General features: G+C 40.1%; 2 protein-coding genes across 2 annotated transcripts in view; one reads left to right on the top strand and one right to left on the bottom strand.

Moving 5' to 3' along the window:
* The window catches only part of zbtb26 (zinc finger and BTB domain containing 26), a 1,115,122-nt gene that overhangs the window by 848,904 nt on the left and 251,104 nt on the right, over positions 1-15,114 (top strand). The gene's annotated exons all lie outside the window — the stretch shown is intronic.
* Positions 1-15,114, bottom strand: part of LOC103469623 (niban-like protein 1) — a 45,180-nt gene that overhangs the window by 19,861 nt on the left and 10,205 nt on the right. The window contains exons 2-5 of the mRNA XM_008417415.2: positions 5,970-6,100; positions 4,433-4,561; positions 4,231-4,336; positions 3,903-4,070 (exon numbers count right to left, since the gene is read on the bottom strand). Coding sequence (XP_008415637.1) covers positions 3,903-4,070; positions 4,231-4,336; positions 4,433-4,561; positions 5,970-6,100 — 534 coding nt within the window. The remainder of the gene's footprint in view (positions 1-3,902; positions 4,071-4,230; positions 4,337-4,432; positions 4,562-5,969; positions 6,101-15,114) is intronic.

Below are 15,114 nucleotides of genomic sequence, written 5' to 3'. Positions count from 1 at the left end.
TTGTGCTTCATATAAATAGTTCACAACAAACTGCAAACAGGATGACTATGGCTTCCTCTTAATAACATCAGTTTCATTGATATTATTGTGTCTTTACACATTAATGCATTACTAACAGTTGGCCTGTTGACAGATTGTTCCACCTGAGCTGTGGAGCTCTGCAGTTCTTCCAGAATTATCTTAGGCATTTGTCTAATGTTTGTGGTTGTAACATGAGTAGGCAAAATAAACTAAAGGGGCACTGTAGGAATTAGCCACCCAACCATCTGAAGGATAAAGTATGGTATTGACTAGTCAGAGTGCTGAAGGCAGGGAATGTAAAATCTCTCCTGCAATAAGCATTTTGGAGACACCCAACAAGAGGCCTAGCTAGTGGAAGAGCTCCCCTCTGAGCTCTTACTACTTAAAGATGGATAAACACAGCCAACACAGCTGGGTGAGCAGTCTACAAGCATTATGGGTATGTTTACGTTACAGATTATATAACTGAAGTGTAAATTTATTTGGGCATGTTAGCAGTTCAGTGTTGAGATGTTTATCCATTCTACATCTTACCTTTTATAGTCAGTGCTGCCTACTATGTACTGATTCACCCATTTGGCTGCAAAACTCAAAGACTAAGTTGAACTAAAGGAGAGTTGCTGGTCCTAAAGGCTAACCAACTCACTGGATGAATTAATGATCAATTAAGGGACAGTTCTACCAAGCTTTGGCTGCTTTAGCACAAACTTGCTGGGATGAACTGACATCATGAACCTTTATACCTGGAGATGTCATTTTTCCAAAATCACCCTGTGACTGTCAGGAAGCAGACGAAAAAAGACAATCTATAGTTCCAACATTACTGACTAAACAATTACAGAACCACCATGAAGCCACTATGTGATGTCATTCAAAGTTGTACTTTTTAATCTGCTGCCTGCACTAATTAAGTAATTCAGACAGCAGCTCCAAGCTGTGGAGTAACTGTAGGTCTTAAGCAAACACCTGGTCATGTTAGTTAGTTAAAAGGGCCTCTGCTAAAGCAAGTAGCAAAAGTGAAGTAGGAACAAAGCTCCTGTCATGTTCCTCTAGGCCAGGCTCCATACATTGCATAGTGAACTGAGAACAATACTTATCAGGGAAATGTGCTAATGCATCAAACAAAGGATTTACATTCTTTCCCACTTTCAGTCGCATGTTAGTTTCACACCGAGTTTGATAACATTTCTGGAAAGCAAATTATGGGTTTTTCTCTCAAAAATACAATGACATGCCTTAGTGAAGTTAAAGGAGTGCAGCCTGAATTGTTCATGGTACCTGTGATATGCTACCCGAGGTATTTAGTGCTTTGGTTCAACAGTACGTACTTCCTCATGGTGTCGGACAATTACTCCTCAACCCTATCCATCCTGCACACTGGCTGAAAAATCAGTTTGTGGAAGTGAAGTAGTTGTGGCTATTCTCAGTATAAATTACACAACAATGAAATTCTGACAACTCAAACAATATTCCCATGCTGAGAGGTGGCCAAAAGGTTTGCCAGGAGGGTTGTGACAAAAAGGGGTGAATGACATTTTGCCAAGGGCCTGGATAAAAACCAACTCTTATAACACAGAACCATATCAGGGCACAATAGGTAAGAACAAGATAACTGTTGTGTCATCTGCTATAATATTACAGACTAAGGAATGAGTCATCACCCCAATCCATTCAACATAAGGAGCTGCAACGTCATCAGCACACATCCCCCGGTTTTGTGCCAAATACACAGAAATAAAAGCACAGTTTAAAGACGATGACTTCACCACTGCTAGGGAAGTTGCTGTATTTCAACAGTTTGCCTCCAGCGGTACGAGAGGTAAACAGACCAAACATTGCCCAATAAGACTGAGCCAGACAGGCAGTTTCTCATGGTAGACTGAGGTTGGAAGACTGTGAGCCACTCCTATCAATATGGGTTTTTAGTTTTGAACACCCACAGACATGATTAAAGAGATTTTGTTTCATTCAGTTCACTCAGTGTTTGTGTCTCATAGGATGTTTGCCTTTTTGTAAAGAGTTTCAAGATACACTTACTGGAACTGACAGGTTTCTGACTGACTGATTGATTCACTGCTGCCCTTTGGCCGGTTTCATGATTCATTTCAGGTTTAATTTCTGAATCACAGAACATAATTCTGGATGTGACAAATATCTCAGATCTGGAAAAAATATAATATGTAGAACAAGTGGTAAAAGCAGTGAATATGTTCAAGGTAAATGAACTGGTCAAAGTCATTAACAGGGAGGAAGAACAAAAAGCACTATATAAAGCCAGTCCATTCCCTTCCATGAATGCAGAACCTTTGGTAGTTTGAAATTTTAGATGAGCTGTGTGTTAACAAGGCAATTGTTGCTCTGCACTAATCTGAAAAGTGTCCATCAGTCTAAAGTGGGAACAGCTGGTAACAGAAGGAAAATATCTAAAAAAATTTTGGAAATTTTCCCAGGAGTTGATTTCCCGGCAAATTTATCCAGGGATTAGCCCATGCATTGTTTGGAAAGCTCACAAAAGAAAAACAAAACAAAAACAAAAAACAAAAGCATGTTTAGTGGTCAAGGCAAGACAGTTAGAAAATTGCTGAACAAGTAGATAAACCTTCTCTAAGAATATGGTCATGCAAATTAGGCTTCTAGTGCTGCATCTGATCAAACAAAAAACTTTTTAATTAGTATGCTTTGGAAATATGAGACCAATGTAGAACTGTTTGGCCAAAGTACAGCATTTGGCTAAAACAATGGACATCTGTACAAACACACTATGCTGACTGTCAATCATGGTGATGGGAGGCAGATGATTTGGGCTTTTTTTGCAAAAGGTATTTACAGTCAAACGTGAGGCTCTCTGTCCAAAGGTTGAACTGTGATTGGAACTGGGTCATTAACACAACAATAACTTCACAGTAAATCTGGAACAAAATCCTGAAAATGAGAAGAACCAGGGTGTTGCTTTGGCCCAGTCAAAGTTTAGACCAGAACTTCATTAACATGTTGAGGTGGAAACATGAGAGTGATGTACACAAATCACTTTCTCCAAACCTCAATGAACAATGACATGATCCTATCATCTGTTTAACCTCATCAGTCTTTTGGTGATGGGAGAGGCTGATAAACTGAAGCAGAACATGACTGCTGAGGTTGTTCCTGCTGAAGCTGGTTTGCACACACTGGGAAAGCTCTGCTTAGTTTATCAAGCAATTTCTGTATTCTGTTTTTTTTTTTTGTTTCTTTGTTAATTAAACAGCAAATTACTGATCGGTTCTCTAGCAGTCACTGGGCGAGAGGCAGTTATTTACAGTTGTTTTTTCTTTAGGTACCATCCCAGAAAAGTCAATGAAACTCTTTCAAGTCATTTGATTCTTCAAATGAACTAGAACATTGCAGGCCTGGATCAGGGCTGTTTATGTGTCAATAAAGTATTTCTGATTCTGATTTCAGTATTTAACTCATTTAAGATTTGGTGCTGAACAGACAACAGATGCTGTAGCTCAGGGGTCACCAACTCCAGTCCTCAAGGTCTTACCATCCTGCAACTTTTAGATTCACCTCTRCTCCAAAATGTCTGAATTCCCTCACCAGCATTCATTCCTCTCTGCAATAGGCTGGAAATGAGCAGTTTATTTGATCCAGGTGTGTTTGAGCAGAGACACATCTAAAATTTGCAGGATGGTGGCCCTCAAGGACTGGAGTTAGTGACTCCTGCTGTAGCTATTCACTCCAGCTGCAGAGAGTATGCTGTAAGTCCTCTACAAAAAAAAAAAAACTACCTCTGAAAATACAATCAACAGTCTTGGATTAGGCAGTAATATTTGTATAACTCAGTTATCAGTTGATGTATTTAATCTAGCATTCTCTGTCGACAATTAGCTGGCAGCTCTTACCATCGTTTGCGTGTCTAACGCAGTCCTGAAGGACAGCATGCCACTTCTGCTGCTCTTTCTCCGTCTCCACACAGAAGAAGTAGTGTCGGGCGTAAGGATGCCACAGCATCAGAGGAAACTGGGAAGGAAACTTTAGGAAGGGAGCGCTTCCCACCTTGGCTTTTATACCTGAAATAATGTATGAGATGCAGAAAGCAACACACTGAGCATTACATAGTGACATCACAACAGAGCAGCACCGTGTTCCGCTGTCCTCAGCGAAAATACAGCAGCTTCAGCTGACCGAGGCACCCAGCAATGGTGTCTCGGTCACCAATGCAGTACTCACCAGGCAGACTGCTACCGATTAGGTCCATGTACTGCTCCATAGAGTTCAGCACTTTGTAACCAGCACAGTTAATGGTTCCTTTGGGAGGCAGGTGTTTGTCATAAGCCTGGAAGGTAAAAAAAAAAAAAAAAGCAGGAGGTGTGTTAATGCGCCGGTGAAGCCAGTCGGCAAATTTTTAAGCTGTCCAGCCAGTCTTGCTTACTGCTTTGTTGTCGTAGTAACTGATATTGTAAGTGTCAGGGACAAAGAGGAAGCGATTTCTCCATTTCTTGTTCTCCTCCAAGCACTGGAAGATTGATCCTGAGAAGATGGATTTGTTCTCCAATGGGTTCTGTGAGAAATAACACACTAACTAAAAACTGAAGGAAAACCAAAGAATATCCCTTCATCCGGTATTTAAAAATAAATCTACATAAAAAAGTAATCCTTTTTTACAGTTATTTATAGTTGTTTTTTCTTTACCAGTAGGTACCATCCCAGAAAAGTCAATGCAACTCTTTCAAGTCACTTGGTTCTTCAAATAACTTGAAAGTCTGACCCATGGGACAGACCTTTGCCTAAATGTAAATAAGGTACAAATGCAGAAAGCATTTCCATGTAGCTTGTTTTATGTGAAGACTTATATCAGACCTTAACTTGTTAAACATCTGCATGTTTTTTAGCTGTTCAGTCCTGCAAATTTGAAGAGAATGCTTGTCTTGTGTTTGTATAGGCTTTTTGGAGCTACAAAACCTTGTGCTCAATAATGATTTAATGTCATACCACAAGTATGTAATGTAATATAATCTGGACTGAACATTAGACATTAATCTTAGCATGGCCTGTGAATACTGCAACATTCTACAGCATGTAAGTTTGTGAAAGAAGCTTTCTGTTGCCTGCTAAGCTTTAAATATGAAAATAAAGTTGGGAACAGACTACACCAGTTTAACAGTAGTCACTAAGACTTGAGGCTCACTCTAAAAGACTGTTTCCGTTTCATGACAAAGATTGAGGATCACACACTTAACCGGCTAATGGATCACAGACTACAGAATCGACTGAATTAAATGACTAAAGTCAACTGGACACATCACACTCATGAAAATGGCAATAAATCAATAACAATATATCATAAAAGACACATGACCAACATCAATGGAAAAAAATACATTCAATAGAATATTCTATAAATCCATTGAATTCTGATCCAGAACTGCACGTCTCAAACTGCATTCCTTGAGGGCCAGAGTCTCGCACCTTGCCCTGCACAATTGAATTAAATGGTTAAACTGCCTCACTACCATGCTCCACAGAGCTCTGCTAGTATGCAAATACTGGAGCAGAGTGTGCTGAAGCAGAGACATCAAAAAGTTGCAGCAGACTGGCCCTTGATGCCCGGAGTCTGAGACCACTGCAGCTGATGACAGTCTCATAAACAGCTAAGCTGAATGGATTGCATCAACTAACTCGCGCTCTCTTTAGTTACCTAGCAACAAAATGTTGAGTAACTTGTGCACCATACTCAGTCTTTGGTCACTTTATTAGAACTTTATTATTAACTCTACTGGTTTATAGGCGTATACTCTACTGCTTTTAATTCTTAAAAAAAAAGAGAACTTATATTTGCTTTGCATACACAGGAATGCAAGTTGCAATGACTAACCCTTGAGAGCGCCTTTTTGATGTGCCCTCCATGAGCTGTCTCAATAGTCACAGAGAATAGGATAACTGTGTAAGGTTGAGAGTGAGTCCCTTACCTTGCGCTGTAGTAGCTGTGGCTGTGGGCCGCCTCCTCCCTCTAAGTCAAAGCGAACTTTGTTGAAAAGAGCTACAGCGTACTGTTGCTCATACACATGCCCAAACTCAGCCATCAACACCCCAGTCCGGGCTGAAACGCAGTACAGAGCAGAAGTTAGACTCCCATGGCATCTACACAGTGTATATTGTTTCATATATCATAATTCAAACAAAAGAGCACAATAGCTTCAACCAGTGATGACTCAACAGGAGGTACCAGAGAGGCTCTTCCTCTCCGTTTGTGAGAGGGTCTCAAACAGACATCAGTGTTGAAGAACAAAATAGATCACTATCTACCTCACTGGTTTGGTGCAAATCAGTTAAGTAGCCTGCTAAACTCTGATATTTTTATGCAACTCTAACCCCAATTAAAATGATTTATGTTTGACAACAAGGATCAAATTATTCTACTAAGAATCCTGCTAGTTACAGGATAATATAATCTCATCATTAAAGCCTAAAGAAATGTGTAAACATTCCTTATCTACTCGGTATAAGGACTACTAAGTCTAAGGACTACTCAATTAGTCAAACTTACCCTGCTACATACTTTCACTGCCACTGACTGTAACCATTAATGACCTGACCCATACTCAGTCTTAGAACAAATATAGAAAAATTACCAACCAGATATTTTTGTGTGTGTCATAAGGGAAATTAAAGTTCATTGTGAAATCATGTGTACAAAAAATCAAGTATGGAAGAACAACATGGGTACAGAAGCAGAAATAAGTTTATTTTAATACAGGACAAAACAAAGTGAGTACACTGATGATTACGGATCATCAGTGACCAACCTAAAGATTACTTACATCTTTAGGTTGAATTCAACTTGACTGCTTTGTGCAGCAGGTTTGCAGGTCCTGAGCAGTGCATACTGTTGTCTGCCATTTTTTATATGACAAAATATTAATCTACAAATAGGAAAAAGCTAAATACCAAAGTTGGATCGTTTTTTCTTCTCAGCAATTTCTTTAGTTTGCTGACCTCCCAGAAACAACTACACCACTGTTTTTTCCTGCTAATATTTACCCTTTGGATAACTGGGTGGTCTTTCAAAACCTGTAACTTAGTGTCTGCTGTGTTCTGATCATGGACTGCCACCATAGCAACATTTATTAATTTATTGGACATGGAAGCCAACATTCAGTCCAGAAGACAAATCGGTACATCTGTTGGGAAACATTTATAATTATGTTGTGGTGCACAACTATGTTCAAATCTGATCCGGTAGCAAAAGTAGAGACAACTGCCACTACCCACTGAGTAGAACAGTAGCTCGTCACTATGGGGAGTGACTAAATCCAGACATTGATGCTTACCAAGGAGTCACAGAGTTCATAAGTTTCCACATGCTTTCCAATTTCAACAAACACTCAGAACTTGTAAACCTTCATGACCCCTTAAGAAATTCCTCCCTGTGCCTGCACATCAAGAGATCCAATAGATGCTTTTCCCTTCTAGCAGAAAGAAATCTCAACTTCAGAAGGGACCTAAGGTAGTGTGTATAAAGACAACTATAGATTTGAATCCACTTGTTCCTTATAAACAGGAAATGCTTTTGGATTTTTCGAAGTAACAGAAAGGTATGAAATTTCTGAAACTGTCACTCACTCCCAAAATTCACAAAAGCCTGAGTCTTAATCTGTATACCGTTAGTTTGTGGATACCTTTAAAGCACCCACTTTAACAGTACAATTTTTCTCAATCAAAAGCCATTCAGGGATTGATGATACTGTTCTTGTCTAATCTGAGCGCAACTGCAATAAAACAAGCAATATTCCATGTGCAAAATGTTTCATATCTGTAAATTGCTAAAAATGAAGTGTTACAGCTCTTCTTTGAGAAACTTAATTTACATTGGATATAAAAGGTTGTTCTCTCCAAACTCTGGAGATGAGGTTGCCAAGGTGGTTAAAGAGCACCTCAGTGGTGGATGAGATTTGCCCGTGACCCTCAGGAAGCCTTGTGGGGGTCCTCCAGGAGCATGGGGTACCTGGCCCTTTGATACGGGTTGTTAGGTCCCTGTACGACAGGTGCCAGAGTCTGGTCTGCATTGCCGGTAGTAAGTCGGGCTCGTTTCCGGTGAGAGTTGGACTCCGCCAAGACTGCCCTTTGTCATCGATTCTGTTCATTACTTTTATGGACAGAATTTCTAAGCTCAGCCAAGGTGTGGAGGGGATCCGTTTTGGTGGCCTTAGGATCACATCTATGTTTTTTGCGGATGATGTGGTCCTATTCGCTTCATCAGGTCGTGATCTGCAGCTCTCGCTGGAGCGGTTCGCAGCTGAGTGTGAAGCGGCTGGGACGAGGATCAGTGCCTCCAAATTTGAGGTCATGGTCTTGATCTGGAAAAGGGTAGAGTGCCTTCTCTGGGTCGGGGGAAGATGTTCTACCCCAAGTGGAGAAGTTTAAGTATCACAGGATCTTCTTCACCAATGAGGGAAAAATGGAGCGAGAGATCAACAGATGGATTGGCACAGCGTCTGCACTGCAGACGGAATAAATAAATGTATCGATCTGTCATGTTCAAGAGGGAGCTGAACCAAAAAGTGAAGCTCTTGATTTGCCGGTTCATCTACGTTCCTACCCTCATCTATGGTCATGAACTTTGGGTCATGACCGAAAGAACAAGGTTACGTATACAAACGGCCGAAATGAGTTTTCTCCATAGGGGGTCTGGGCTCTTCCTTAGAGATAGGGTGAGAAGCTCAGTCATCCGGGAGGGACCAAGAGTAGAGCAGCTGCTCCTTCACGTCGAGAGGAGACAGTTAAGGTGGCTCGGGTATCTGGTTAGGATGCCTCCTGGACACCTCCCTGGTGAGGTATTCGGAGCACATCCCATCGGCAGGAGGACCAGGGGAAGGAAAATCCAGGGTAAGCTGGAGGGGCTATGTTTCTCGGCTGGCCTGGAAATGCCTTGGGATTCCCCCGGATTCTCCCAGAGTGAAGTCCGGACGTCCTGTCTGAGGCTGCTACACTCCCTCCCCCCGGTCACCTGACCCAGGACAAGCGGAAGATGGATGGACGGATGTGTCAAATCTGATTTCCAAAATTAAATCCTTGATAAATGGCTGGACTTAAAATGTCCAACAGCAGGGTGAATGAAATAAAATAAATGATTCCTTTCTTATGGGCTTAGATTGAACCCAACATTATCATTTGTATTTTTTGTGTATTTTAATATGTTTTTCTTTTCATTCCCAGAATTGTACAACGGTGTGTTGCTACAAATAAACAGTATGTTTATTAATATAAATCGGTGGTTAATGATATGACAGACTTATCTAGACATATAGAGAAAATACTAGCCTCAGATTCAACCTGAGTAGTCTCGGTGTTGTGCTGAGAGGACGACAGCCATGGAGGTGTTCCTGAAACCTTCATCAGGATGCTAAGAGATGCAGCCAAATTAAGTAAGGCAATCAATGACATTAAGCTAAACTAATGTCTAGTCCGATTCAATTCTGAGACAAAATCACTTCAGTATAAAATATGTTTAGCTGATGGATGAAAGAGCTACCATATGATAACACACTTGTCTTTCAGAAGTTGGTCCTGGAACACAAAGGAGGAGTATTGAGCGGGGTACTGATGGGAGCTTTATAGCTGACAAAGGACTCAAACAGATGAAAGATGTTGAGGTTACATAAATCCTGAGGAAATGTCTTCACTTTTCTCATGTGGGAAAAGTCTGGAGACTTTTTTCACTTTCTTTGTTGCTTTCAGAACAGAGTCAATCTCCAATAGCAACACTATGAGTCCTCGGATTGACCTCTTCAACACTTCAGAAAAACGGTATTAGACACTGTTGAAAAAAGGAGGTTGAGCCCACCCACCCTACATAGTGAGGAACCCAGAATGAATTGGATACATTCATTCAATGGTGACTGGTAATCACTGAGACTCAAAATTAAATTCCATCTGCATTTCATGGGAATGATGCTTCCCAGCTGCCACTGCAGCAGGGAGGAGGATGACCAACTGGAGCCCATCAGCTCTGTGTTGTGGCTAGAAACGCCGCTTTTACATTTAGAGCTGTGTAATTAAGTGCTCTGCTAAAACCATTAGTTATCCCAATGTAATTATAAATTACAACATTCTTCCAGAAGTGCATTTGTGAGGTCACACTCCGATGTTGGACGAGAAGGCCTGGCTCTCAATCTCCGCTCTACTTCATCCCAAAGGTGTTCTATCGGGTTGAGGTCAGGCCAGTTATGTTCATCCACAGCACTCTGCCAGCCGACCTCTTAGCACTATGCACTTCAGCATCCACTGACCCTGCTCTGTCAGTTTACGTGGTCTACCACTTCATGGCCGAGTTGCTGTCATTCACAAACACTTCCATTTTCTTATAATACAGCCAACAGTTGACCGTGGAATATTTAGGYGCGAGAAAATTTCACGACTGGATTTGTTGCACAGGTCCTGTCACAGTTAAATGCTGGAATTCACTGAGCTCTTGAGAGCGACACCTTTCACAAATGTTTGTAAAAACACTCTGCATGCCCAAGTGCTTCATTGTATACACCTGTGGCCAAGGAAGTGATTGGTACACCTGATTCCAGGATGGGTGGGCAAAGATGTTTGGTAATACAGTTTACTCCTCAGCTTTGTGGCCCATGTTGGTAATTTCTGCCTATATGCTGCCCTCAGTTTAAGCTTCACACTTCAGTTGATGTGTTTACACATAATCAAGACTTTATTAGAGAGGAACAAGAGTTAGAGGGGACTGCATTGTTCCTCTCAGAAGGCATACTTACAGTCAGTGTGCATTTTCAGAGCTGCATAGGAGTGAAACTCCATTCCAATGAATATTCCAGAACTAACCTGCTCAAAATACACCTTAAAAGCAGGTTTATTTAAAGTCAGACATGCCACCAACCCAGGGGCGCTGCCAGGAATCTTGGGCCCCATGACAACAAATTAAATTGGGCCCCCCGTGCAGCTGCTGATACAATTTCTTGAGTCTGACCCATCAAAAGCCTCACAATTGTAAAGGCTTGCAACTGCCGTGTTTTCTTTGGTCCACAATTCATACTACTGCAATATTTGCTGCTAGTGAATTTTACATGCAACAGTACTATATGCAAATAGGTTGCTTAAATTTTTTTCTATTTTCAGTTTTAGCTCACTAAAAGGTCTCTCCCTACCAGTAACAGTCACAGGCAACATGCAAAATATACATAACGCAATTAAGACTTCTCAAAAAATATGTTGTTGCATTTTGTTCAAGCTGCACTATATAACTTTAATAAAAAAATATAGCTGGCCTAATAGCATAATTGCCCAAGTAATTATTTGGCCAATTTGTGATCTCTGCCCAACTTTACTCTCCTACCACCGCTGCATCATCCTGCCTTATACAGAACTCAAGTCAGAGTTCTGACAAGGCATCATTTTCACTTGAGCATTTTTGCCACTACTTACAAAGATGGCACACTGCATGAGAAACAGGGCTCTGCTGACCACAAATGAAGCATTGGCTCTTCTCTTTAATAATAATAATGATACATTTCATTTGACAGCACCTTTCAAAACACCCAAGGACACTTTACAGCATTAAAAACACAAATGAAACAGTAAAAAATGGTTGATCATAGATTTGGAAAAAAATAATAAAAGGTGATGCATACAATGGGGTGAATACTTTTTACCCTGATTGTCCAAGGGAAGGGTTCAGGATGCAGCACTTTGGCCATTACAAGTCTTTCCATGAAGCTCTCTACATGCTGTTCTTTAAATAATCTAAGGCCACGTTAAGTTTGGAAGTCTGTTTCTGCAGAAAGTTAGTGACTTCTCCTGCACCGGTGCAGGATTTTATACACATGTGGACATAATTATGCCACCTGAATTCAAAAGATTCAGGTGGAATAATGGAGGAAGAAGTATACTTTTGGCAGGATAGTGCATATAGCTGCTTAAAAAGTGACTGTGAATGCAAGAGAAAAAATTATTTATATAAAGTTGAGTCATTGTTTTGTCTCAAAACAATAAATTGTTCAGTTAAAGTTATTATGGAAGCCAAGTAGGATGTCTAAAGTCCAGTGGTTCTTAGTTAATGTTTAGTGTTCATGGTTTTCTTTCCACAGACATAATTCTGAGAATACACATCTGATAACATTGTTTTGCACACTAGTGAAACTGGATCATTTTAACCACTAAATTGTGCTTCTTGGACAAAAAAATGACCCATAACCTGGAATCAACAACCTCCTGCCTTTCTGTGGTGCCCACAAACACCAGAATATCTGCTTTGGACCAAAAATTCTGCAGATTGAAAATTCTTCCATTCACTTAGATCTTCATTTAAAGGCTTTGAATACAGCAAATATCAGACCTCATTTGAAAGTCCAACCCAAACCTAAATATCAATTTATTATGGGTCCATAGGTAACCTAGCCTGATGGGCTGTGTGAGCTTTCAGATCATATAGCTGGGATTGCAGAATCAAACAGGAAATGTTTTACAACTCACGCCTCAGTAGGGGATTTGAGGAAGAGAATTTCCCATGGTGTGAGCTCAGTGTTGTGATCCCCGTGCATGCTGACCAAAAGCATGCAGTGCTTTATGCCAACCCATCACACACCAGCATGTTACTGTATTCATCTGAAACTGCAAATCAACATATTTCTCACATGTACAGAACAGTTGATGTCTCTTTTCAGTGCGAACCAACCTACTGACCGACTGCTGCTTCAATCTTTGCCTTGTACCGTCACACTGGTAAGGCTCCACTATATGTTGAAATGTTGCTGGTATCGTAAAATTACTTTAAAAGTATCAGAAAGAACTGGGCTGCCATAAATACTAAATATCCAAATATGCGGGCAAAAAGTATTCAGGCCATCTTTGTCAGTAATATATTTGGTGAGGTTTGTTATTTAATGCAGCAAATTATGTTTTAGAAAGACATTAAAATCTTCTGGGAAAATCATCAAGTGATCCCAACTAAGAACTAGAAGCAGCAGATGTATCCAGATGGCACTGTGTGATTAAAGTCACGTGGTTGAGATGAAAGCAATCAACATATTTTTTCCAGTCAGAGAACAGAAACCCAAGGCAGAAAGACATTAACATTTGGTTCAATATTTGTTTATCTTTTGAAAGTTATTTCATCATTGTGACATCATTACTTCACGTTCTCCTACTATTGTTAAACCCTAACTGTTGGTCTTTGATGTTTTTTCATCCCTGCTCCTATAAAGTCTTTGATTTTCTAGAGTATGAAAATAAATTTGCCTTTATATACAGTATGTAAAGACTCTGTAGAGTGGCCATTTAAGGAATTCTGTAGATAGTCAATAGAACAGCACAGTTCAAGAGGCTGTAGTTAACCATAAATATCCGAGAAGTTGTGATTCAACAGATCCAAAAACCACATGGAGGGTGAAGCAGGGCCACATTTCAAACAGCTGGGAGTAACAATGCAGTCATCCCTGACACATTAGTCACACAGCACCAAGTTCCTCATGATAACTAAATGAGAGCACTTGAGAAAACCCCCCCACAACCCACACACTGGGAGGGCCAGTGTTGAAATGAAAACTGTTCATCCCAGCTCTCAGTGTTCTTTACTTTACAACTCATCTAATCAGCTTTAAAGTTTTAGTTGTGCTGCTCTAGTTGCTTTAGTCAAATTACGCACAAAAAACTTTAAGACTTAGCTTTTGACTTGACTGGTTCCAACCGGATCACATCTGAATCTGACACAGAAACACGCCAGGACAAGATCATAGAATATTTACTCTTCAGTCACATTAAAAACAGAAGAAAACTGATTAGGTGAAACAGAGACATCGGTAACTATATTTTGAAGTAACCGACTATACACTCAAAATAATATGCAGTATTTGAGTAGTAACAGAAAAAGTGTGACGTTTGCAGGAGTGCCTAAATGTAAACATCTATTGTTTTCCAGAACAGAAAGCACAATCAAATAACTCTCTCTGGGTTCTTCCCAGAAAAAAATCCAGGAAATAATACTATTTATGAAATAAATACCGTATTTTCTGGACTATAAGCCGCACTGAGCTATAAGCCGCAGATACAGAGATGCAGCAGCAGCAGAGGGGGGCGGACACCCAACATTTAATTCATAACAAGTCAATTGAATATCACATTTAATACGGATGAAAAAGAAAAAGTTGATAAGTTTAGATTTAACTGAACTGAATACGGTAGTTTCCGAAAGGTAACTGTAACGGTAAAAGTGCTGATCCTTCGTGTTGCTACTAGCATGTGCTAAATGAACATAGGCGCATTCTTCTTATTCTACTTTTTCTTCTTCTTCTTTAGATTTCAACGGCAACTTGCATCCATTATAGTTGCACTACTGCCATCTACTGGATCCTAATATCTATACCTCAAATTCTCATAATAATCCCAGTATTATTTAAAAAAAAACGAAAAATCTTCTTTTTTCCCTTCAATGCTATTTAACTGATCAACAACATTCTCAAATTTCAATTCCCTATTAAAACCTAATTCTGCTTTAATGGGCGCTTCTTTCATTTCCAATTTCCAATGATTCACTTCTTGCTAAAGAGCCCCCTGGTGGTTGAAAAAAAATCCACATATAAGCCACATGGTTCAAAGCTTAGGAAAAACGTAGCGGCTTATAGTTAAGGAAAATACGGTATATGAAAGAAAATCTAAATGCTGCCTGTGGCCAGTTTTGGTGCTTAAGGAATACAATATTCAGCACCACTATGAAACTCAGCACGACTAAAAAAAACCTTTTACCTATCAAAATTGCTTCTCAAATTGATCTGAAAGATCCACATTCCCATAAAACATCTAGATATTAATTACTTAGAGCTGAAATAAATGTAATCAGTAAAGATCCGTCCAGAAGAATCGGATCGTTCCTGAATATCATACCACTTTATTGCGCTTTGGTACCAGCGTTGTCCCATATATGCGACACCTCAGTCAACACCTCCACACAATAATTCAGTGCATGAGTGACAACTTTTTTTTAATCGCAGATGCAACATGTGTCTCAGTACAGCTAGCTTTGCTAGCAACATGTCCACAGATCTTACTTTTCTTTAAGCTTTCTTTCCAAGTGATGCTAAAAGTTGGACGAAGTCCCACCGTCTG

The sequence above is a fragment of the Poecilia reticulata genome, linkage group LG9, assembly GCF_000633615.1.
Source record: "Poecilia reticulata strain Guanapo linkage group LG9, Guppy_female_1.0+MT, whole genome shotgun sequence".
NCBI lineage: Eukaryota > Metazoa > Chordata > Actinopteri > Cyprinodontiformes > Poeciliidae > Poecilia > Poecilia reticulata.
Note: the sequence above shows the minus strand (reverse complement) of the source record. Positions and strands in the feature narration are given on the sequence as shown.